The following is a 25,619-nucleotide window of genomic DNA, read 5'->3' on the forward strand; positions in this document are numbered from 1 at the left end:
ATCGATTATATATTTCTTCCTTTTTGTTTTTTCTGTATATATATGTTTTTTTTTTGTTTTTATTTTTAATTTTTACAACTATCCTTGTATAAATGGATTTAAAAAAAAAAAAAAAAAAAGGAAATAATTCCTTCACCAAAAAAGAAATATATACGTGTACAACACTAATTTTGTACATATATATTTTAAATCTCATAATCTATCTTGTTCTTTTTCAGGATTTTTTTCTCTTTTTTTCCTCAGGATCTATTTATTGTGAATGGATTATCCTATCTAACTTTTTTTTTTTTTCTCCTTTTTCAGCATCCATTCATATCACATTAGTAATTATTATTATTATTATATATATACATACAGACACACATACGCATACATCCCTATATAAATCGATTAAAAGAGGAGATAAAAAGAAAGACATAATTTAAAAGTGTATTTTTGTCTAGAAAGTAATGTTAGTAGAGTTCATAAAAATAGAAATTCAAAGTAATTAATACATTCAAAACTAACCAATTTTAACTGCAACTGTAAATGGACAATCGCTTGCGCGACTGCAATCAGCATAGAAGACTTAAATTAGCATTCCTCCAACACCGTCATGTGGCTCTTGACCAGACCTGTAAAAAGAGAGGCCATTGGATTCCCATATACCCCATGAACTACGGATATGAATATGACACCGACATGGACATGGCAATATCTCAAAACTCCAAATATAGGACAAAGATACATCAAAAAAATAATATAATATATATTTTTATATAAATAATATATCTTTGCCATTTTATGCATATAATCATAAATAAATCACTAATTTGGAATTTAGAGCAATTGTTTTTGTTTTCTTAAATTGTATATTATTTTTTAATTAACCCATAATATATTTTAGATTGCACTGAGTTCTTTTTTTTTTTTAAATAATAATAATTACAAAATCAATCTGCCGTATCCTAAAAGTGTCCAAAATGTATCATTATTGTGTCCACCAAGAAAAATATATATATTTACTATTCAAAATATTTCTAACCCCTACACATATCCGAGCTGTATCAACGTATTTGAGAAATGTCTGAGTGTTGAATACCAACTCGACATCTTAATAGAAAAGTATCCATACTTGCAAGCATATACCTCATCCACGCCCTATCCTTATCTCCTAATACTTTTTATTCTTTTTCCTTTTCCTTCTCATCATAAAATTAGCATGGCATTAGTGACCATCACCCTATAAAAGGAGAGAGACCTTCTGCACCTTTAATGGGAGACTTTCTGCACCTTTAATACTTCATTATTTCTGCCATCAACCAATTATATATATTTAATAAGCTAATGATATGATGCCATCACTACAGGAACCGGGGTAATTAAGTTTTTCCCTTGTATAAAAAGACTTACCCCAAAGCTAGAGAGGGGGAAGAGAAATTAAGGAACCACCACCTACAAACTTGAAGCTTTCTCACTCTCTTTATTTTCTCTCTCACCTCACTCACTGAACCTTCACCAAAGAAGCTAACGGCGGTGAACTTGCACACTGTCATCCTCTCTCTGTCTCTCTTTCAGGTTTGCCAGGGCTTCTACCTCTCTCAGTGTACCTTAGTTCTTTGAATAATGCATGATGTACCATATGCGTATATATAATCTACATCTTCATCGCGGCATAACGTCGCAGTGCCTTCCTCCACTTCGCCAATGTTCGGCGGAATGATCTCTCCTTCATCACGACTTGGTGTCACAGTGCCTTCATCTCCGCTAGCTTCATCACGGTTTGACACTCCCTATCGCCTTCCATCTACAAAGGCTAAGCACCGCGATCTCTCTCACCCCTCGCTCCACCCCCAACCCAACTCCCTCTTAATAATTGTTAAGGGTGAGTTGACAAAGAACCTACTCCAAAATTTAGCAGAACAAATTTTTGTACATAAAACACACACTGAGAAAGTTTAAAAACAAATAAATCCATTTCTAAATATAAAAAGATCCAACCATTCATGTTCATATATAAATCCAATCAACAGGGGAAGAAACTAGTCCCTCCAATAAAAAGATGTATTGCATTTAGTCAGGTAACATCTTTTTTCCACCAAAAATTGCTATTTCACAAAGTTCCTTCCCTTCCACTCCCCACCTTTCATCACCAACAATAGAGACACAGCTCTGATAACAAAGATTCATCCCAATTTACAAATTCATCTCTTTCAATAACAAATTGACTAGCTTAAAGAAAACTAGACAGTATGAACTCCAAGAATTGAAGCATGACCTTGCTTTTTTCCGAACTACTTTTGTTTAACGAGGTTGATCACTATTCAAGAGAATATGCAGAGATGTTCTCTACATGGCATGGATTACTATGGAAAAATAAAATTGAAAGTTGAATGCAGCTCGAGGCATAAATGAGTTTTTCAATGAATGTAATTCGCATTGTGTGTATAAATCATTTGAGTTTTGCTTCTTGTTCTAAGCAGTAGATTGCCAGGGCTATGGTAGTGGTACCATATCTCAACCGGAATTATTGAGAATGAAACCTCTTGTTCTTTTCTTTTTACATAACAATCTGGATCGTCATAGCCTGACCGAGCCCAAGAGACCTCCTGCATGCATGCCAGGATAAAAATAAAGAAACCATTTATTAATAGAAGAATCTGTTCAGGACCAAAAAAATAATAATAATAATTTAAAGAGAGAAGAAACTGCATTAAGTACAATACAAAACATTTTAGTGAGATGGAAGTTTAAGAGTGGCTCTAAAAATGCTTTCCAAAAAAAATGGAAGCATGGCAAATATTGATGTCCTTTTCGATTAGTGCCCCAAATTGAACATGCAAACATGGCTGTTATTAATTTCATGAGCAGTTCCTAAAGGCCTCGATTTTAGATATAAGAGAAAGTTCCACTATTTAGCAGGATAAATGTTGCTGTCAGAGAGTCAAAACTCAATTTTAAATTGTCCTAATCACTGACAAACGTTACTTTAGTGATAAATTCCCGCCACTATTACTATTGCTTGACTGCCCGCCACCAGCAACTACTTATGTAACTGTACTGGCTGTTAGCTAAGTAATACATTGCTCTGGCAGCAGCCAATCCTGTAATGGCAATAGGGGCAGACAAGAAAATTTCCAGGAAATAGTTATCTTCTGGGGCAAACAGAACCAGAACGTTTAAAGTTAAAACCAATAGCACATACTTTATTTAGTTGAAGAGCTTTTCAATAGCACCTTAAAATTATAAATGTTAGTCTCGGTTCATCCAAGCAATAAGCAAACAAATATGACAATTTTATATATGCTCAGTTTACAAATTCAAATTGTTGGGCAAAGTGCAGAATATCCCCACGAACTCACTTTTTGGCAGATTTCCCCTTTGAACTATAATTTGCCAAAAAAAACACTAAACTATCAAAAAAAATTGCAATCATTCCCCTTCTATTTTCCATTAAGAATGGTATAGTCTCGTGTGTGGCACGTGCCGTATACGTTTATTATCATGACGATTTTACCCATTTATGTCTCTTTTCAACTGCAACATCTACAACAATAAAAAACGACATCAGCTTTTTCCATTTTATTTTATCATTATCTATTTCTCCTTCAAAGGCATTTTAGTACTTTTCCTAAATTGTTAAAAGAATCATTCTTCTTTCAACGGCAAACAGAAGTGAGGGGACGAGTGCAAATATTTTCTATAGTTCAGGGGGTTTTTTGCCAAATCAATTAGTTAGGGGGGTAAGCTTCCAAAAATAGATTGTTCAAGGGGTTTTCTGCTTTTTTGTCTTTTTTACTATTTCTCATTCAATGGCATTTTAGTACGTCTCCTAAAATTGTTAACTGATCCAATATTCTTTTAGTGGCAAACTGAGAAAAGGGGGTGATTGCGAGGTTTTTCAATAGTTCAGGGTCTCTTTTTGCCAAATTATTAGTTCAATAGCTTAATCTGCCAAAAAGTTATAATTCAAAGGTTTTTTTTTTGGGAAAAAGTAACAATATAATCGGTAAGATTCAACTCAATAAAAATCAACAATTGTGAGGCCAAGAAAACTTCTACTGTGCAACAATATTGAGATTTGTAGGTCTCCACACCAATGGTGCCTTAGTTCATAACTTCATATCATAAAAATTTAGCATTTAAAAGAATCAAAACACCAAGTTTAGGGGGTGAATATTATCTTGAAAATGAAAGATTAACCAAAAAAAAAAAAAATCTTTGATTTTTACCTTACAAATTAGTCTGTGCTCGTCTGCAATGAGAAACCTCCAAGAAGAAGAATCAGCAAAACGGCAGCATGGAATAATGACATGCAGCACAAGATCTTTCTGATCTGTAAGAACTGGAAGAAACTCTTCTAACTACTGTACCATGTAATATTATAGCTCTAAACTCTATTTAATTGCAGAAGATGTGCAGGCTGCCGAAGCCTCTGCTATTAACAAGACTGGTTGGCGAGCCTGTAGGCAAGCAGCTATGTCAAATGGACGCAACTCAGATCCGTCAAAAAGAAGATTAACACCAGGAAGGGCTACTTCTCTGCTGTCAGCATCATCTGATTCGGATTTCTGTGTACTCGTGAGAGAAGTTTCTTCAACGAGCCTTGTAGCAGCTTCGTACACAGAACCAAGAGCGAATGATCTGCAGATATCATAAAAAAAATCATGGTGGTTTTGGAAATTCTCGAATCAGCGAGAAATACTAACAAAATTATATCGGATAAAATCATTACTGTTTCATTTGATGCATTACAAAAAAATAATAACGATTGGAAATATTAGGACAACACATGAAAGTAACTATACTGGGTTCCTTTTCTTAGCAATGAAATGAAGCCATTAATGTTCAGATTTTCAAAATAATGGTCTAAGATAAGGTCATTGTAATAGATATATATATATATATATATATATATATATATATATAACCTCAGTTCTCTTTGTTCCAACAAATATTTTTGGATTTTCACGATGACCCTGTTACATGCGACAAATTTGTTCACTCAAACACACATTGGAAACTGAAAAAATCATAATTGTACTGATACTTGCCCCTAACAGATTCATCCCTATCAAGTCTCTTTGGATTCGAGAGAATAGGTAATAAGGAACGAAAAATGTAAACTACAAGTAAACCCAGACCACCAATAAGGCACAACTACAGCACATTATTACAAATAGCGCATAACTGTCATTTCAAACTATTCATTTTAAAAGTATATAAAGGTAAAAATGTTAAGTCACAAAAAATATAATAACCAGCCCATGTACTGATGGGCCAATAGACCAGTTCAAACAAAAGAAAAATTTTGCCACAGTTGTTGTATCAAGGTAACTTGTTGGCATGACGTTAAAAAAAGTGAGCAATGGGCCTAGTAGTTCATTTCTTACCATAATAGCTAAATAAGAAGAGGACTTTTCTGTACGGTAAAAGATGCAACATGACTCTTTAAGTCATTAGAACTTTATAATTATTCTCCTTTAACAATAATGCATTTTAAAGATGCAGATTTTAAGGGGATAGCATTCCCCTGCCACCCATGGAAATCGAGAGGCTATCTGAAGGAGAATCATTCATCCTTAAAGTTTATCAAACCAAGAATGAAGTTCTTCAATATTTATGCCAGTAAGCAAAACAATATCCCTGGAAACAAGCAGCATCTATTCTTTCATTTCTTTTACCCTCCGCAATAGAGGTACAATAGTGTTTGTCAAGATCCTTGCCACCACAACCCTAAAGCGAAGGGGGGACCATCAGTGAACAACAAATTAAAAGACAACATTGAATGCAAACCGAAGTTACAAGAAGAAGCATAAAGGTACTAAAACAGAGTTATAATGAACCATAGTAGGGTTAAGAATTTCCATTTGCTCCAAACGTAACCAGAAACTAATTGGGTGTGGAAATCATAGCAGGTCAACGTCTAAACAGACAAACTTATCCCAAGTGGCTGTCCTAATTAGAGAAACCTGAAAGGAACTGAGATTCTGACATTACAAAAATTGAAATGGACCAAGAGGGCTACTTCCAAATCCACTCATTTACTTCACTCATTTGCTAAAATATTTCTGTTTGCTCAGCAGAACTTTTCTCAGCCCCCTGTTGGAGAGGCTTCTTAAATGAATTGTGCAATGCACTAATAAATTTCCTTATTTGTTCGGGAGGCACAGGGAAGGAGGATTACAAAGAAAATGTAGGATAATTTGATCAATTGTATCTTGATTGAAATCAATTCAAAGAGGGAAGCATACAACAGGGTTTTTATCAGTGCCACGCCAAATATTTTGAAAATTGTATCTTGTGGCTGTTGTCCATTGTCAATGATATCTTCCGCATGATGTGATAAAATAAATTCATGATTCCCTTAGTCTGTACATCAAAAAAGCAGATCTGACGAAGTTACAAGAAGAAGCATAAAGGTACTAAAACAGAGTTATAATGAACCATAGTAGGGTTAAGAATTTCCATTTGCTCCAAACGTAACCAGAAACTAATTGGGTGTGGAAATCATAGCAGGTCAACGTCTAAACAGACAAACTTATCCCAAGTGGCTGTCCTAATTAGAGAAACCTGAAAGGAACTGAGATTCTGACATTACAAAAATTGAAATGGACCAAGAGGGCTACTTCCAAATCCACTCATTTACTTCACTCATTTGCTAAAATATTTCTGTTTGCTCAGCAGAACTTTTCTCAGCCCCCTGTTGGAGAGGCTTCTTAAATGAATTGTGCAATGCACTAATAAATTTCCTTATTTGTTCGGGAGGCACAGGGAAGGAGGATTACAAAGAAAATGTAGGATAATTTGATCAATTGTATCTTGATTGAAATCAATTCAAAGAGGGAAGCATACAACAGGGTTTTTATCAGTGCCACGCCAAATATTTTGAAAATTGTATCTTGTGGCTGTTGTCCATTGTCAATGATATCTTCCGCATGATGTGATAAAATAAATTCATGATTCCCTTAGTCTGTACATCAAAAAAGCAGATCTGACCAGCATAACATCCCATATCTGATGGATCTCAAATTTTGGCCCCATATTACACTTGGAAAAACACCCAGTTCATCACCAACGTCCTCTCAACTTCCATTCCAAGTAAATTTGTTTTACAATATGCCAATACTCATTAATTAGATCCTTTTTTATTTATTTTTTTGCAATTACATATGGAAACAAGCCTCACATAAATAGGCCTGTGTTTCAAATCAGCCATGCATGGCTGCTATAATTTAGTCTTTTGCCCTATCAGCAGTCCAAGGCAAGCCCAAATTTGGATCCCAGAGATTCTTATACAGGATTGGCTCTGAACAAGACAAGAAGTTAACCAGTTTAGAGAAGCTGATCTTATAGTCCTCATACATTTGGAAAATGAGACAGCCCCATTGTATCAAATTAAAAAATGGAACAGTTGTAGTATAACAGTCCTATTGTAACTTGTTCCTCATACAATTGGAAAATTAGATACCAATCTACTCATCTCAACTAATACAGCCTTAAACAAATTTAGCATAGACAACAGGTACACTCTTCTCAAGTATGTTCTACTTGGTGCATTTCCAGCAATCAAGACATAGGGCACCATATTATCTCATGCCTTTTCCTGCTAACACCTTCAGCCTAAACAAAGTTATTCATTAGCAGTCTGGTCGTTGGACTTTTGTACATAAGCAAGCAAGAACTTAGCTGACTTTATTTCGTTGCCTTAGTATGGGCCTATCATTACTAGTCAAGAAAGAGGAGAGTCGTGTCAGGTAGGCAATAGTCTAAACCTCTAAACCTATGGTTAATCCTACGTGCATGACTCAAGAATAAGTTTTCTATTAATGGTAACAAGGTAGGAATGATACTGCATTAACTCACATCTTATATACCATTTAAAACAAGGATATCAAAGAAAAAAATCCTTGCAACTAATCTCTGTCCCCAAACCTTTCACTTGGAAAAGGACAAAATGATCGTATACTTTTTAAAACATGATGACTTGCACATTTGACTACCACATCCATTGTGCCTTATCAGGCTACCAAATTAGGTGTGTCCTATTATTTTTCTTTCTAGAGGACTTCTTTCTCTCTCTTTTTACTACTTATCAGGATATCTGAAATAAAAAGAGGAAGACTTCAATAGAATATTTAAATTACCAATCTCTTCATAGAACAGTAAGTCATTGATATTGGTTATATGATTTAGAAGTAACAAAAAATTTTAATGTTTACTATTCAGAAACAATCTTAAGGTTCTACTTTATATTATTAAATGTAGTAATGTATTTGTTACTGTATTTATGAGTAGATGAATATTTGAAAAAATGATAGTTTCACTAAAAATTCAAGAAAGCAAAAGACTCACCTGTGCCAGGACAACAATACTTAACAGCACAACCACCTAGAAATCTTCGTTGCTTGTGGAAGTCTTCGCACATAAAATTGTGCAACATAAAGCCTCATGAGGTTTAAATCAAAAACCAGAATAAGATTGGTTTTTAACATTGAATGGTCTAGAGAAACTTTAGCTAATTATTGACAACAAGGTTGATTAGAGCTAGCATTCTCATAGAGACTACATAGACAATGCTTCAGCATTTAGCAATAGGAGTGAAATCAGGCACAAAGATCTTCAAATGAAGAGATGAATGGTCTAGAAGATTGAGGGACTATAATGTTTCAGATGCTTAGAAGGCTCTTTTAGTTTTTATGTCTTTGGGGGGAGTTGGATAATGAGATATGCCCTGTATATTGGTGTATGCTTCTTGGATAACCATCATTTTGTACTTCTCTAGGAGGATAACCATCATTTTGTACTTCTCTAGGAGAGGATACTTTGTCCTTTGCCTATTTATCAATAAAATGTAGTTTCTTTTTGCACAAAAATGAAATACAATAGCAAAATCATAACAAGAAAAAATGAAACAAAAAAAAAAAAAAAAAACCGAAGGGGACAAAAAAGAGTAGCAAATAGGAAAGAAAAGCTAATACAGAAACTAATGCATTAAAAAAAAAAAATTGATTAAACTTCAAATACACAACAAGCTCTTATATGGAAACAGTAATTGTAACATCATATTAGGTAAACCATATGCCACATGCAAACACATAAAAGAAGATCGATTTAGACGCACCTTAGAATGTTACCATCAAAGCTCAAAACTTCTGTCATGCAACGGTGACGGTTAGCAAGTTTTAATCTCTGATGCTCACTCAAGGCTCCCGAAATGGGAGAAGAAGGATCCACAAGCGGATTCCACCTTCCACTTGCATAGTTCATAAGTTGTCGCGAAGAATCCTTTGATTGCTCCCTCTGGTAAAGAAGTCTTGCAGTCGGACCTGTTGCTTGATACTCGACACAGATGTCATGTAACCTTTTCCTTAAGTCTTGCATCGCATCATGATGCTTATTAAGTAAATCTGTTTGAAGTAATTGCGAAGAAACCACTCTTTTACATATATTGTTGCATAATTTTGGACTAAATAGTGGAATCCCAAATTCCACACTCAATGGAACCCATTCGTACTTCTCATCATCAGGTGAAAGTTGGTTTGACTCTCTTTCTTTGAAAAGTTTTAATAGTCGAATATAACCAATGGTCCAGAGTTCTATCTTATTTGCTATATCAGTTAACAGAGAATTCAACTTCAAACTTTCTTCTCTACATAGTCCCAATTCCTCCCCTATATGGGCAATTGAACCATCTGAGTTCTTTAAAGGCAATGGAATATCCATAGTGACGATTTTTCCACTCTCATCAAGGTCATATCTGCTGAGGGGCTGCACCAGCACAGCCGAGTGTTTGAGAAGAGAATTTAAGCAATGTAAAAGGATACTTCCTTTAACTAAACTTCCTTCAAACTTGCCTCCCAAACCTCCAATCGTGGATCCATCCCAAGACCATATGAGGGCTTTCTCACAACCAGCCAATGGTGCAGGAAGCAATCGTAAACATTGACCTTTCATTAGAACTACTGATAGAGGTCCCCAAGCCACAGCAGCATACAGTACTAATTTCATCCAAGGTGTCATAGACGAATGAGAAGGAGGACCAAAATGAATGGGACCTTTACGTCCAGGTAGAACTGAAGAATAAGGAAGAGGAACCATAGATACAACAATATCGTAGTCACGAAGAAACATCCGATTTAAAGTTGCTGGTGCAAGAGCAGCCAAACTTTCACAGCGGAGAAGGTCCACACGGTATTTCTTTTTTCTCCTTGAAGTTCCGTCTCCGACTTCTAAACCTTGAGCAGTCATTGGTTTCTCATCATCCTGTAATCTAGGGTCTGATTTAGAATTCTCACTTAAGTAACTACCCTCTTCAGATATAGTGGCAGGAATATTCTCATCACCTGTACTTCCACTTACAGGATCAGCCAAAATGGCATCCTCCTGAGGTGTTCCTGAAAGCAGGGAACTATCGCTATTTACCCCAGCCACCTTCACACCAGAATGTCCTGATTTGTCTGTCAAATTAATGTCAGCTACCAAAGAAGTAGCCTCCTCATTTGAAGATATCATACTCATCTTATCACAAACTTCCACAAGGCTCTCATCTGTAGCAACTCCACCTGCTGCCAGACATTCCAGAACACAGCGAAGGCTAAATGCATGATTGGCAAATTCCTGCAGCTCTCCCTCAAATTTTGTTCCCTCTAATGTACTCAGATCATTGCAAAGATCTGCAATGCTAGCATGACCCAGTTTTCCCGCTTCATATAATGTCACAGCATGAGATTTCAAGCCTGCAAAAGAAACAGGATCAACACTAATATGAACAGGAGCCATCCCAATAGCTCACTCTACCGAAAGTTCATAGCATTCCAGTGAAAAATTATGAAAACCAAAACTTAAGATAGAGACCTAGTCTCAAGCAGAACAAGATATTCATAGCATCAAACTTAAAGCACGCTGAAATTCCAACAAGTTCCTACTTCATGAATGTGGATACCTATTTTAAGTAAACTATACTTTCAGATAATCTTTCAACATGGTTCCTAATCACTCCAAAACAATTTTCTCTGAAGCAAGTATGCCTTTTAATTGCCAATCTAAGATTTTCGTAGAACCGAAAATCTAAGACCCTATATGGTACTGTGAACTTCTTTAGAAGATTGGAAATCTTCCAGTGCCCTCTCTAACCGATTAAATGGAAATACGGCAGAAGCCATCAGCAGCCTGCCTTAAGGAAAAGTAACTTTTATGTTCCTTTGACAAAATAAAAGAGCTCTTATCTCTATTATCTTTCTTGGTTTGGACCACCAACAAAATTCTGTGAAAGAAAGCTTTACGATTGAACATAATTAAATGATGAGTGGGTCAAACAACCGCCTTACAACCTCTTCAAGTAGAGATAATGGCATGGCCCCAACATTTTGCAATTGATGCCATAGCCCAGAATCTTTAGAAGCATTCATTTGAAAGGAAACCAATTTAAAATTTTGTTCTTCTTCTTTTGATAGGTGAGGAAGACAAGTAATAGATTTTCCAACATTAAAAAATAAAAAAAAAATTTCTAAATATTGGTAACTATTATAACAATCACAAAGAGAGTTGTTCGCCAATGAAAAATTCAAAATCCATGGATAGGAGATATATTTCAATGCCTGTCGAAGTTGGCGACCTAGGAATAAGGACTTCAAAATTATGATTTATGCTCGCATGGGAAATGATTTTGGAGGGCGGACAATGAATACATTTAAAATATAAATGTGTTGGTGGAGTTTGGACGTCCACTGAGGTGAGGGGTAGTTATGGTGCGGAACCTCAGGAAAAAATTAAGAACACCAACTAATTATCTGAAAGAGTTATTCCAAGGTGGGAGATACTAAGAGGTGGAACTCATGGTGTTTGGTGCCAAGGCATGACTGTTAAGAAGTTTGTATATCTTGTCTTCATTCTGGCATAGTAGGAGGCCCGGTTTCAATATTATGTTCTTTAACTTCTTTAGGAGGAAGAGAGAGGTTCCAATCTTTCTTAAAAGCATCATGACTGGTGTTTAAGGTGGGTTATGTATTTGTTGAGAAACGATATCCTATACACATTTTTAGAATCAAAGATTATGTGAACTTGGAATAAGAGCCGTTGAGAGGTTCCGCATGTGAAGCCGTCTCATATTAAAAGCTGTGGAATTCTTGTGTTCCTTTGGAAGTCGTTTTCTTTGTGATGACTGTAGCTAGGGACAAACATTTGATAGTTGATATTTTATTACTAAAGGATGGGAGATTCCTGAAGAACAAGAATGATTAAGAATCTGCAAATCACCTTCTTCATAGTACATCGAGTTTAGTGTTTTCGGTGTTCCATTTCTTTTTCTTTTTTCTCTTCTTTATTTTGTGCTATGTATCTGTTGGATTATGCCAGTCAATGTTTAATCTGTTATACTTGGTGATTCAAGAATGAGAGAATTCAGGAGTAGCATCATCAGAAGGTGGCTCCATTATGTCTCATGTTACTGTTTGGAATAAGCAGAGGGAGAGAAGATTTGCAATGAGGATCTATGGGTGGTAGGAGAATATTTGAAGATGGTGAATAATCAACAACTAAAGTAAACTTGGCTTTTTCATCTCTCTTCAGTTGGAAGTCCTCCTCTTTAGGCACTGTTCAGGAGTTTTTGGAATATTTCTCTCTTTCCAAGACCTTTACAATTATGAATATCCTGCATGTACATGGCCTTCATATTTCGTTGAAGAGAAATGGGTTTACTCAACAAAAAGTAAAATAAAGATAGCAGTAAGGGGAGGGGGAAAAAAAGGAACAATTAACTGATTCACCAGCCATCTTGAACATTATGCAACCACGAGTAAAAATGATTTTGTGCTTTCTCCTTCTTTGAAGAATATCACATCATCACTGATGTAACCTCCTTGCGAATGTCCAGACCATGGTTGAGTTTCAATCTTTAACCATTTGAGTGAACCCGTTTTTCTTACAAGAAACCGCAGTATGTTGAAGAAATTAGGTTGAAGTTCATTAGAAAACATTCATACACTGCAACATGAGAGTATCACAGAGATTCTATGAACCAAAAACTAACAAAAGATTTATTCATTCCAGGTAATAGTACTGCTTCAGATTTCACAAATTCTCAACCCACTCAAACGACATAAGGTATTATAAATGGAAAGGTTTGATACAATCAAGTACACTAATAAGAATTTAATAACAAACAAAAGTTTTAATTGCATGACGAGGATGAGTAACTCTTCCTCTTCCTCAATAAAAATCACTTACCGTGGGGTGGGAGAGTATGAGTAACTCCTAAATTGACAGCACAGTACTTTTTCAGATTTCACATATTTCAACTCAAACAAAAATCAATGTAATACTGTAAATCCAGAGCTTACTTTATCAGATAAGAAACTACAACAATAAGAATTTGATACCAAACAAAAGCACTTTAATGACAAGGATGAATAAATCCAAATACCATACATATATGCAGACAAAACACTGAAGGCAAATTCAGGATGAGATAATGGATGAGTTCATCATACATGGAAGGAGAAGAAAAATGAAAAATGAGGAACAAACCTGGTGAAACAGACCCCATCATAAGATACGATGTTATGTTAGCATCAACTACGAAAGCAACACGAGCATAATCAGCAGCCAGGCCATAGTTTTCTGTCCCTAAACCATCTCCCTGTTGAACAGATCTGCCATCAGCAGAGAATTTCGTTGGGTCCAAACTAGCATGAGAACCATCTTCGTCATCACTGAGGTTAATGTTAGAAGCATCTGATACAGTTGCGTCTTGAAGAACAGATGCAGGATCAATTAATTTTACCGCCCACCCTAATCGACAAGCAAAAGATGCAGCAGCTTGCAGCTGAGAAAGGTCAGCCTGTAAAGTTGTAGCCAATTCAGCCACAGTTGAATTCTCACTTGAAACCACAAAAACAGCATACAATAACCTGGATAATGGCCTTAAAGTGGTTAGGATCTTAACTTCTCTGCTAGGAAGATGATAGCAAATGAAAAACAATGTATTCATTATTAATATAACTGCCTTACTCCTCAATGGGATCTTCGTAGGACTGCTCCCTGTTGGAAACAAAACCTTCAAGCCTGGAAACTGAAATGCTGTAAGCATTAGCATTCCAAACTAATAAATAGTGAGGAAAAGGAAAACAGAAATAGAACATAATATAGTTAGGTACAGACATATCTTACTAACTCGCCACATTTTGCAAACACTCAACCAAGGAAGAAAAAAATAATTGTTTTCACTACAATTTTCAGCTTGCCAAAAATAAATAAATAAATTGGAAATATTGAAAAATTATCCATTTTATCAGCTATATATTTAACCTATTAAACAATATATGAGGTTTTTCAATTAGGAAGCATTGAACAGACAAAACCATTTTAGAAGTTCCAAATATAACAGTCTTACAAGACAATAAATTATATAATTCAGAGAGACAGAGAACAATTATTGCAATAAAACTCATGACCAATTTAACAGGTCAACTAGAAGTCAATGCCCCCCAAAAAAAACTTCCATTTTCTCCATAAAGAAAGGGGCTTTATAGGTGTAGAGTAGATGTGCTTTATACTAATTAAAACAGAAAGATTTAAATTAAGATTCTCAAGGGCAAGTCACCCTCTTCCCAGTATAACGAGGTATGTCTTCTTCTGTCTCAAGTGATCACCTAACTGCAGGAATCCTTTATGTTAGCAGAAGGCCTTTGATCCACAACTATGTTACCTACACTCAGGTACGACTGCAGTGTGTCTAGAGGTCTGATTCACCCATCCTTCTAAGTGTAGGATACAAAGATTCGAGTAAAAAGCGTCCAAGAATTAGGTATGCATACTAGGACCGGATATGAGTATGGGTACTGGTATGGCAATTGCAAATGAAAACACATTACCTTTGAAGCGGTCATCAGGATAAACAGGGACATCAAAGTAGATCAATCCCCGTCTGTAAAGACCCTTCACAATGTCAGGATCAAAAAGGATGAATGAATTTGCTTCCTCCTTACAAACTTTATCAATTGTTGCCATTTCATCCTCTGAGAGTTTCTGCAGTAATGAGAAAGGAGAAAAGAAAACACTTGTCTTATATTTCTATAATAGAAACTTGTCTTGTATAAATCACGTACAGCTTGGACTCATGTATATTTGAGGGCTCTGTGCACAAGCTGGAGTGCCAATAAATTTAAAGAAGTTGGTTACTCTTTATTTACAGTACAGTATTTAAGTAAAGGGAATCATTAGACATGTCACCTTAAATTCTTCCAGTGTAAAGTTGACAAGACAAACTCCCCACCATGGATCGATTACAATGTCCACAGGTTGTGTAGGTAATAGTTCCTTTGCAATTGACTTATTCAGCTTCCACATAATTTTCTGGATAGCTCAGATATAGTAAATGAGGTAAGAAAATAATAAGTGCAGTACTTCGCTCTATACGATTTTCCATAAACATCATAATTAATGATTTTAAACCAGTCCCCACAGTAAAGCGCCAATGGGGCTAACAAAGATTTCTACAGAAAGATTGAAGAAACTAAAAATATTCAAGAAAAGAAGTGCATAAAACTTACAACACAGGATTGGATGACGATAAAACTTATAATTTATAATACATAAATAAATTATTCACAATATAAATTATTTACAATAGGACTACTGGGAATTTGGAAACCCATTTTAAAAAGAGCATAAAGCTTACTCCACAGGATTGGATGACGATAAATCTTATAAGTTATAATACATAATAAATTATTCACAATAGAACTATTGGGAATTTGGAACATCAAATGGGTTTCTGCTACAATGGAAATAGAATGTCATCTGAAGATGGAAACATGATGTATTAATTTTATTTCTGTTTGCCAAGTGGAAAGTGTCTCGGTAAGTACTAGGTGATGCAGCAGAATCCAAGATGTACACAAAGGTCAAATGAGCTGACTACTACGACCAGCTTGGACTTGGTACTTTCTTGCCTGTGTTTCTACTCGATATTTTGTTAAGCATGAAGTGGATGTTTGTGTTTGAAAGCAGCCTCCTTGTGCCAAAAAGATTTTTTAAGGCCAATGGTTAGCTTTATCTCCAATAGCTACCTCCCTATTATAGCTTCCTTTTAACAGGACATTAGAAAAGAGGATAGGATAATATAATAAAACTTGTATTACAAGAACTATAGTTAGAATCATTAGCACCTGTGCACCCCAAGCAGGCTAGACAAACACATTAAAACACAATTTTGGGAGCATATGGATGAATTAATTCGAGGGATACAGAAAGAGAAAAATTACATATAAAAAGCAGACTTTAATGGTCATGTAGGAAAAGATTGTGAAGGGTATGAAATGATACATGGTGGACACAGATTTGGAGACAGAAATGATGCTGGAGAGGCTACCTTACTTAAGATTTTGCAGTGCATATGATCTTATAATTGGGAATACCTATTTCAAAAAGAGAAATGAACATCTAATAACTTTTAAAACTGGATAAAATATGAGCCAAATCGACTTCTCTCTAACAAAAAAGGTAGATCTCTTAAGAAGCAAAGATTGTAGGTTATCCTAGGAGAGAGCTTAACATCACAACATAGGTTACTAGTTTTAGACGCATATATAAAGGGACAATGTAGAAGGAAAAAGAGAATTATAAACCCAAGAACTAGGTAGTGAAATTTAAATGGGGAGAAATTATAATAATTTAAGAATAGGATACTAACATAAGTAACAGGGATGTAGAAGATAAAACAAACTTTCTTTTCTTTTTCTTTTTTTTAATTGGTAAAAGTCGATTAGAAAAGGTTTCAAAAGGAGAAATCGTCCCTAATACAAAAAAATGAAAGTTGAACCTAAGGACCAATGGAGTCCAAAAGATCAACTAAGTCATCAGTAGAAGAGCAAGCGCTTCCTTTCACATAAGAAAATAGAACGAGGAATATGAATTTTCAAGGTCGCCAAAGACGATTCCTTTCCTTCGAAATTTCTGCTATTCCTCCTTCTCCATATGCACCACCAAACACAGTGTGGAGCTATCCTCCAATAGTCACGAGCGTGACTTTTCACTGGGCATCCTCTCCACATGTTAATCAGTCCTATGGAGGATTGAGGAATTACCCAATGTACGCCAAAAATGCCGAAGATGGGGTTCCAACAATCATACGTCACAGGGCAGTGCATAAGAATGTGATCCACAGACTCACCGTCTGTTTTACATAGACAGCACCAATTAACAATAGTGTTACCTCTCTTTCTCAAATTGTCCAACGTCAAAATCTTGCCCCAGACGGCAGTCCAAACAAAGGATGCGACTCTAAGTGGAGCCTTAGAATGCCATATAGTCTTCTATGGGAAATCATGACCAACGAAATTGGGCAAACAAAAGAACATGGACCGAACACCAAATCTACCATGGGTGGAAGAAGGGACCCACAAAATGTCATCACTACCTCTGCCAACATCCTTCTCCTGAAAAGAACGCCTAAAATGCACATCCCACGTAACCCCACTGCTATCAAGCCGATAACAGTCAGCTACGCAGGCATGCCTATTTTCGGCAATACTATAAAGTCTAGGAAAGGAATGAGACAACAACTGCTCTCCACACCATAAATCCTCCCAAAAGTGGACGCGCCTACCATCACAAACCTTGAATCTGATGTATGAGGAAAAGACATCCCAACCCTTCCAAATGAATTTCCACAAGCTGATGCCTCCCGCAACAAAGACTGGACGGGAGGACCAGCCACCACTCTCCTCCCCAAAACAACACAAGGCAATCCTTCTCCACTGGTGATGTCGTTCCCTAAGATAAAACAAACTTAATACTTATCAAAAAAAAAAAAAAATGCCTTGTGTTGGAAACCATTCTGACCTTCTTGAACCGGTAGCCAAATCTGGATCAGGCAAAGTACGTTGGAAACCATTCTGACCTTCTTGAACCGGTAGCCACAATCTTGTACCAGTTCAAGACATCCTGAACAGTTTGGAAACTTTCCTTTCTTATTCTGTTTGATTCCTTTTTGGACTAGACTTCTTTCCAAGTCCTATGCATGAAATTTTCTATATTTTCAGAGGGATTAGGACATTCTAAACTCTATATAAACCCTGATAGTCTTCTAGGTTTATTAATGGCTTTAAGGAACATCAATTCTATATTTTGAGAAAGCCTTTTAGAGAGAGAAAATTCAGAAAATCAAATATGACTATTCTGAATGAATTTTTGAGAGCATACACATATTTTCATGAGTGATTTAGTAGTGTTGTTCTCTATATCATCGGAATTGGAGCTATATTGATGATTCGGAGATTCCGAATGAAAAACAAGATTTAATTCTTCTACATCGAGTTCAGATCTTGAAGAACAGAAGTAAAAGCGATCACACTTTGAAAGAGTTGGAGCATTCGAGGAGTGTTGTCTAATCACCTGCTACTCTTCTACAAAGATCAAGCATAAGCCTGAGGTCAAGTTGCTGTTGAACGAGACGTCGCAAAGCCAGAGGATTGTCAGCAACTGGTGTTTGGTAGAACAATAGGGTATGAGCCAGAGTCAAAGTTCAGTGTACTTTGTTTCAAACATAGTGGATCTGTTTACTTTGGACTGCATAGTCCACGAGGTTTTCCCATGCAAACAGTTGACGTATTTTATCAACTGGGGTTTTCTCGCTAAAAATCCTTATGCACTCTCTCTAACCTTAACTTGCTTTACTTTACTGTAGTTATATTTGTGATTGTGGATGTTTAAATTGATCATATAATTTAATCAATCATTAATTGAACAAGTTGACCTAATAATTAGATCTAGGTCGTTAAAGGAGTTAATAACAATTAAAATCAACTAATAGCCTCCGTACCCCGCGTTAACACTGTTTTCACATGGACATGTAGAAAGAAGGCCACTAAGTGCGCCAATTAGGAAGAGTACAGTACACATGGCTGCTAATGCCAAGGGAAGGGAAAGACCAAAGTTAACACGAGTAGTTGGTAAGGAATGGTATGTTAACATGTGGTTTAATTGAGGCTATGGCCTTGGACAAAGCATAATGGAAAATTATGATCCCTATATTACAAAAAAAAAAAAAAAAAAATTATGATTCCTGTAGCCAACATTACGCAGCTGTAAAAAAGGCTTTGTTGAGTGATAGAAGGTTCAGTGATACTTATGACATTCTGTCATTCTAAGTTTGAGTTGTTGAGTGAGCAGTTAGATATGACTACCCCTGCAGGCCCTCTTAGCCACCCACAACCTTGGCTTTTTTGAGAATCCTACTTCTGTGTCATACGACTTGTAGCTCGGCAATCCATCGAGTTGGTTTGTTTATCCTTTCAGTTTGTTTTCTTCCCATAAACTCATACAAGAAAACAAAATTGGTAATGTCCCTGGACCAAGGTTAAGAATATAATCTTAAAAGGAAGGAGATTCTTCAGCAAAGGCAGTGGCAAAAAGGGTCATCTCAATTGCTTAAACCTTTCATTGTCTGAGACAATTCTTTTTTACATCATTTATAAATCGCTAATACAAGTTATTTTCTCATAACATTATTATTTCCATCTTTTAACATAGGCCGCATATGGAAGGCCATTATGCAGTATAGATTTATATCTTCAAATTTGATTGACAAACAAATTGCTCGACTTGCAGCTACTTTAGTCCATTTATTATTAAAATATTTTCTCAATTCTTGAAGAAGAAAAAGATTGCTATTTCTAAATTTTTAGCTATATTCACAGCGATAAGTTTGTAGTTAAAAAAATTCGATTCAAACCTAATATAAATCTTTCTCTCTTGAGATTATGTCCAGAAGTCTGTTCCCGAGAAAACTGAAGATTATAAAAGAGTTCTATAAAACAGTGGTCCTGGATATAGACCTACCCTTTGGCTTTATTTGCACAAAAGTGACTGCTCTCAATATTTGGAACATGCGTTCTCACACTTGATATCTTCAAATTTATTGGCAAACAAATTGCCTGACTTGCACCAACTTTAGTCCATTTATTCTTAAAATATTCTCACTTCTTGAAGAAGAAAAATATTGCTATTTCTAAATTCTTAGCCATATTCACAGCGTTTAGTTTGTAGTTAAAAAATTTCAATTCATACCTAATATAAATCTTTTTCTCTTGAAATTATGTGCAGAAGTCTGTTCCCAAGAAAACTGAAGATTATAAAAGAGTTCTATATAATGGTAACCTTTAGCATTATTTGTATGAAAGTGACTGCTCTCAAGATTTGGAAAATGCATTCTCACACTTGATAGATTCAGCATTTACCACCACACCTTGCAATGGCCCTTCCAAAATTCTTCTATCCCAAAAAATACTATAAACGATTATAAAAGTGTTGGGATCAAAATTAAAAGCATTGGACCATTTCAGGGCAACAATATCTAGAAAAAAAACCCACAAAATTTTAGGTCAAAGAAAAAATATGCAAGATAATGTATCAAAATCAAATCATATGAGCACCTAAAGATATAAGAAATTGAATTAGAATAATAGCATTGAGAGTTTGGAGGGACATTAAAAAAGCTCTTCTTTTCCCTTTGGGGGAAGGGCAGGGTTGTAAAGGGTGAGATGAGCTGAGCAATGGATTGCTCAAAAGCCACTCAAAAGTATTAAGGAGCTCCACAATATGATCAAATATCTCCAAGCCAAAACTCAAGTACCTTGATTTTTTAATAATCATAAAACACACGACCTTTGTTCATGTCTATGTCGTGAATCGATCTCAAACAAGCCTCTTAGCCCAGCCGAGCTTGAGTAAATTGGTTTGTTTTACAATCCGCATAGGGGAGGTACCAATATCTGACAACAAACTAACAAATTGAAGGTATAAGAGCGGTTGTTGAAAATACAGAGCACCTTCAATTATAGGTGTGTCTATGCCCCTAAATTTATACCTATTTGTTGTCACAAGAATGGCAAAATGTTGACAGGATGACTAAATGACGATACAAAAGTACTCATGCGTTACCACAAATCACTAAAAGAAATACACACTTTGCTATGTATTTGATTCCTGACAATTGTGAGTCATGAGCCATTCATGACGTGAGAACACTGAAACACAATTTGAGAATTCTGACTAGACATAGACAACGAGCGTTTAAAAAAAAAAAAAACCAACAATAATAATAATAAATTGATATATAGGGCTCCCTGATTCCCATATTATTCATTACGAAAGTAAAACAGGAGTTTAGCTGTCTTTAAAAGAAAGCAACCAAATAGAACAATATTGTATAATTCAATACAACAAAGAAAGGAAAGAAAATGAAGAAGACAAAGAGAGAATTCCCAAAATACATAATGGTATAGTCATAGAAACTAGGAAGGCAGACAACCAGTTTAGCACCTGAATTTGGCCAGGCCAAGGTCAGAATAGATTTATGAGAATCGATTACATACAAACACAAGCAGTTCAAGACATAACTACAGATAACCATACCCATGTCATGCTTTCTCCACATGTATCCAAGTGTTTATCAATGTTCGAAATCATTTAATCATTGCCGTGAAACTGGACAAGCATCTTATTGAGGTTGTTCAATCATAATATTAGCAAATGTAAGAAAAGACACGTAGGCAGGTGATATACATCTATATCAGTAAAAGATACTACAGAAGCTTAACAGCAAGTTAGTCTGCAAGTGTTCTTAAATTGTACCTTTGACCTGCACTTGTTCATGATATCAATGAATTCATTTCTTCCGACTCCTGTAAGACGCAAGGCATCAGCTGCACTAAAATTTGGAATGCTGTCATATGGTTGCTCTGCAAATAATAAGGACGATTGCAAATGATAAGAAACCAGTAAAAATGTATAAAATACTAACATATCACAACCCAAATAATGTTTAAATGATTAACAAAAAAACAGATATAGCTAAACAAAAGTAAGCTATGAAACAAAGAAGGTGATTTGGACACTTGATTAATGATACAAATGTAGAATCCAAGCACAAGAATTCAGCTTAAGGAGATGGTAGCAAAATAAGGAAGACAAAAAAGTCTAATTTCAGTCACATGTACAAGGAAGACAAAAAAAGTCTAATTTCGGTCAAATGTATCAGTTAGTCATTTATGTGCTCAAAGTTTATGTTGAAAAGTGTTGAAGGATTTATATATTTAAGTTACACCCTCTCTAAAAGCTTAAACTTTTGGAGTAGATGGTTGTTAACACGGTATCAGAGCCAAGTTCAAACCTCACCGTCACCCTAATTAAAAAAATTAATTGAAAAACACGTGTTGGACCAAAAGAAGGCCACACGTGAGGGGGCGTGTTGAAGGATTTATATATTTAAGTTACACCCTCTCTAAAAGCTTAAACTTTTGGAGTAGATGGTTGTTAACAAAAAGCAACAGGCATACGCCACCAGGCACAGATCATGCCACATTTAGGCTAGAGTATCAGGAATATAGAAATATAACTCAGTCCTGGTTTTCCTCTGATTTAAAAAGAATTAAAAACTGAATAAATACTAACACCTAAAGATATTAAACAGGTAATCATGATTCAAATGCGCAGTTCTCTTTTCCAAACAATCAGTGCTTGAATAATGGTTCAACAACCTTGTCCTAGAAAATGTGCAGCAAAACATCTAGTACTGTGTTTCAAACGTTTTGCACACAAATCCTTTAAGAGATTATATCCGCAAATATAGCTTCCATCAGGGTAATTTAAAACAAACATCCAAGCCATAAGCAAAATTTGGCTCAAGGACAGCTATCATAAAGATGGCATGTTAAACCATGTCCAATATTCATCACAAAAAAATAATAATAATAACCAAGTACCATTTTTCATGACTTCAAATATCATATCGCAATAATATTTGAAAGGCGAAACCCTCATCACACGGCAAATATACTCTGCAAGTTGATAGGGAAACAGCTGCAAAAAATGAATATATATATTTAATAAAGTTAAATGAATTATAAGATAGAAGAATAGAATACAACAACAGAATCTATTAATTTTATAATGTATAATAGGAACAGTGAAATTAAAGGGAAGTTTTGTGCACGAATGTTTTCTAACATGGACTCTTAGAAAGTATACCAACAAATTTTTTTTTTTTTTTTTGGGGGGGGGGGGGAAGAAGAAAGTATACCAATAGAGATCACATGGAAGGCAATCAAAAGGCCTACCTGGACATGATTGACATCATGCAATCATTTCTTCCAAAAGTTCAATATTTTCCAGAGAAATATACGCAGCCACTTTTTTTTCAAGAAGTAAAAGACAACAGGAAGGACAATGTATGTGGGAACATCAAGTCCCACAAAGCTTTTAGTGCACAATTTCATAATTAACATTAAAAAAACTCATTAGACTGTAGCAATATGAATTATGGATAGTGAATAGGAAAAGGAAAGAGTTTTTATCTGTTATACGCACCGCTAAATTTTTCCGTAAATAACGCATCATGTCTTCATAATATTCACCTTCTTTGCATACTTTGCGAGCAAAACAAGTGTTCCATTGGAGCCTTTTCTTTATGCAATGTTCAATTATCCTGCATAAAGAATGGTGAGTATAAGAAAATGTAATATCATAAGAGAGCTTGTTCAAATGAAATACGAGCACAGTAAGTTTAATGATAATCAGATCAACTAAAAATTAGGTGACTGTCACACCTGGCTTTCAATCATACAGGTTTTCAAAAATTAAACTGTCTATTACATCTATATATATACTTGTCAAGGTAGTCCAAAACCTTAAAGAACTTGTGTTTCCATTCTCTATTGTAGCCTTTAGCCAGCTAGCAAAAATTGACACCAAGGAATGGATTCAAATGTTAGAAAAAGCATTTGCTTATCAACTACGAAAACCATTTTTCGTCAATAATAACCTTGATTTATCAAATTTCCTAAGGGAATTCCATTAATAGTGTTTCTTTTACCCGATAGGCATGCATGACTCCTGTACATAACATGAAACAACCAAGCAAATGAATCTCATGCAGTGCCTTCACCTATAAATCCAAAATCAATTATCATATATACAGTTTATTTGGCATTAGAACTCTTTCGGAGTAAGTTATTCGTCAATGCGTGAAACCAAATCTACAAAATAATGGCATAGGCCATCCCAGGACTACTAAGAGGAATAGGACTGAATGAAAACATAGTCTTAGGCATCTAGCCTCATTTTTATAGGTAACCAGGCACTTAGGCAGTATTAGGCTATGTACTTCCTTCATAAGTTATTTTGAACCAAGCTTTAACTTTTAGGAAGTACTCGCCCTACTATTCTTTTTCTTTTTGTTATAAGGTACTCGCCCTACTATTCTCAATTTTGATTTGGTGTTACATACTGATATTTTTAATGGATAACGGTTTTGTTGATATTCCCATAATAAAATTTCCCTGTGAGTCTGTGACATAAGCTGAATGAGACCGTCAATTTTTTACAATTGGAAGTGTGTTCTGTATCGCTATATGTCTTGTGGGGTGGATCTAGCTTCTATGTACTTAATTTCTTTCAATACTAAGAAAGATCTGAAAATTCTAAACAAAAAAATAACAGTATTAATTAATAGGCATAAATTTGGGTGAAAAATCAGAGGTCAAACCCATGAGTAATGCTTAGTCTTCATGGTTAATGATATCATGTTTTCATATCTGATTTATAAGCTCAACAGTATTGATGCAAGCAGCCACTTCCACTATTCTAGAATCAAAACTTGAGCAAAAGTCATATCACTTCAGCTTCAACAAGTTCAAAGTAAATAGCATCAGAACTAACCTTCTATCTTATGATTACATTTTCCAGTACCACATCTAATAAGAGAAAACTAACCTTCTATGCCATTCTTCTTTAGAATTCAAAGTCGCTTGAAGCCTCTTAGGGAGACTCTCCCAAGAGCATTCTTCCTTAATTGCTTTCACTATCAACTGCTCCTCAACTGTTGACGGAGTACGCTGCATCTTACTAAATCACTCAGTACGGTACTATATAATCCCTAGTCCCTGCAAAAGTAAAGCAATTGCAACAATTCAATATAAACAACTCCAATCTGATGAGACAAGTTAGAATTCTCAATTACACACAGTTGAATCCCATTTCACGAGTATTCTGGATAATCTTCTATTGGAATGTACATAAAGCTTTGGTTAATTCAAGCATTTAAACAAACAAATTCTGTTCCTTTCTCGGGAAAATTGATTGTTGGATCGGAAAGAAATGTGAGATGCAGGAAAACATGATTGATCGCAGTCTTTGAGCACTAGAAAAAACTCACCTGAATTGGAGAGGTATAATGGATGTGGAAAATGTTGAGTGGGATCAAGAAACTAGGGTTTGAACATTGCTGGTGGAGATCTGAGAGGAACGAAGGCGTTGAGTTTTCATTGAAGCAGAATTGAATTCTAACAGTGGGACCCACTATATTTTCATTTCTGCTTCGGTGTGGTCGTTGCTCGTGTTAAAGCTTTGTAATAACAATTTCGAAGAGCCGGACAAATATTACGAAGGACGAGCAAAGCTGCTATGGTGGTTTTAATAATGGGCTCCTGTGCTCGGTCGGGAATAAGCCAGACCCACCCAAATTTTAACGGAGCTGACCCACTAGGAAGTTCTTCTATTTTTATTGTGAAAAATAACAGTACAAACAAAAATAAATAAATATAATTAAAATTAGTAGTTATATTTTAACCCAAAAAAAA

The 25,619-nt window shown here is 35.4% G+C and overlaps 1 protein-coding gene across 2 annotated transcripts; it reads right to left on the reverse strand.

The window, feature by feature from the left end:
• Window positions 1-1,936: 1,936 nt before the first annotated feature.
• LOC132276074 (uncharacterized) lies at window positions 1,937-25,440 on the reverse strand. Of its 2 annotated transcripts, none has more exons than XM_059777329.1 (12): window positions 25,196-25,440; window positions 24,754-24,923; window positions 23,350-23,467; window positions 22,746-22,842; window positions 21,616-21,722; window positions 15,211-15,333; window positions 14,853-15,006; window positions 13,990-14,050; window positions 13,507-13,889; window positions 9,104-10,718; window positions 4,212-4,623; window positions 1,937-2,588 (listed from the first exon to the last, which is right to left on the reverse strand). In XM_059777329.1, the coding sequence occupies exons 2-11, from the start codon at window positions 24,879-24,881 to the stop codon at window positions 4,377-4,379; spliced, it is 3,033 nt and encodes a 1,010-aa protein (XP_059633312.1). In that variant the 5' UTR covers window positions 24,882-24,923; window positions 25,196-25,440; the 3' UTR covers window positions 1,937-2,588; window positions 4,212-4,376. The 2 variants fall into 2 exon arrangements, with proteins under 2 accessions (XP_059633312.1, XP_059633313.1); XM_059777330.1 differs by lacking the exon at window positions 1,937-2,588 and adding an exon at window positions 3,257-3,525.
• Between the last annotated feature and the right edge of the window lie 179 nt (window positions 25,441-25,619).

The sequence above is a fragment of the Cornus florida genome, unplaced genomic scaffold, assembly GCF_030987335.1.
Source record: "Cornus florida cultivar Cherokee Brave unplaced genomic scaffold, ASM3098733v1 CherokeeBrave_3.0.0_Hap2_Chr10, whole genome shotgun sequence".
Classification (NCBI taxonomy): domain Eukaryota; kingdom Viridiplantae; phylum Streptophyta; class Magnoliopsida; order Cornales; family Cornaceae; genus Cornus; species Cornus florida.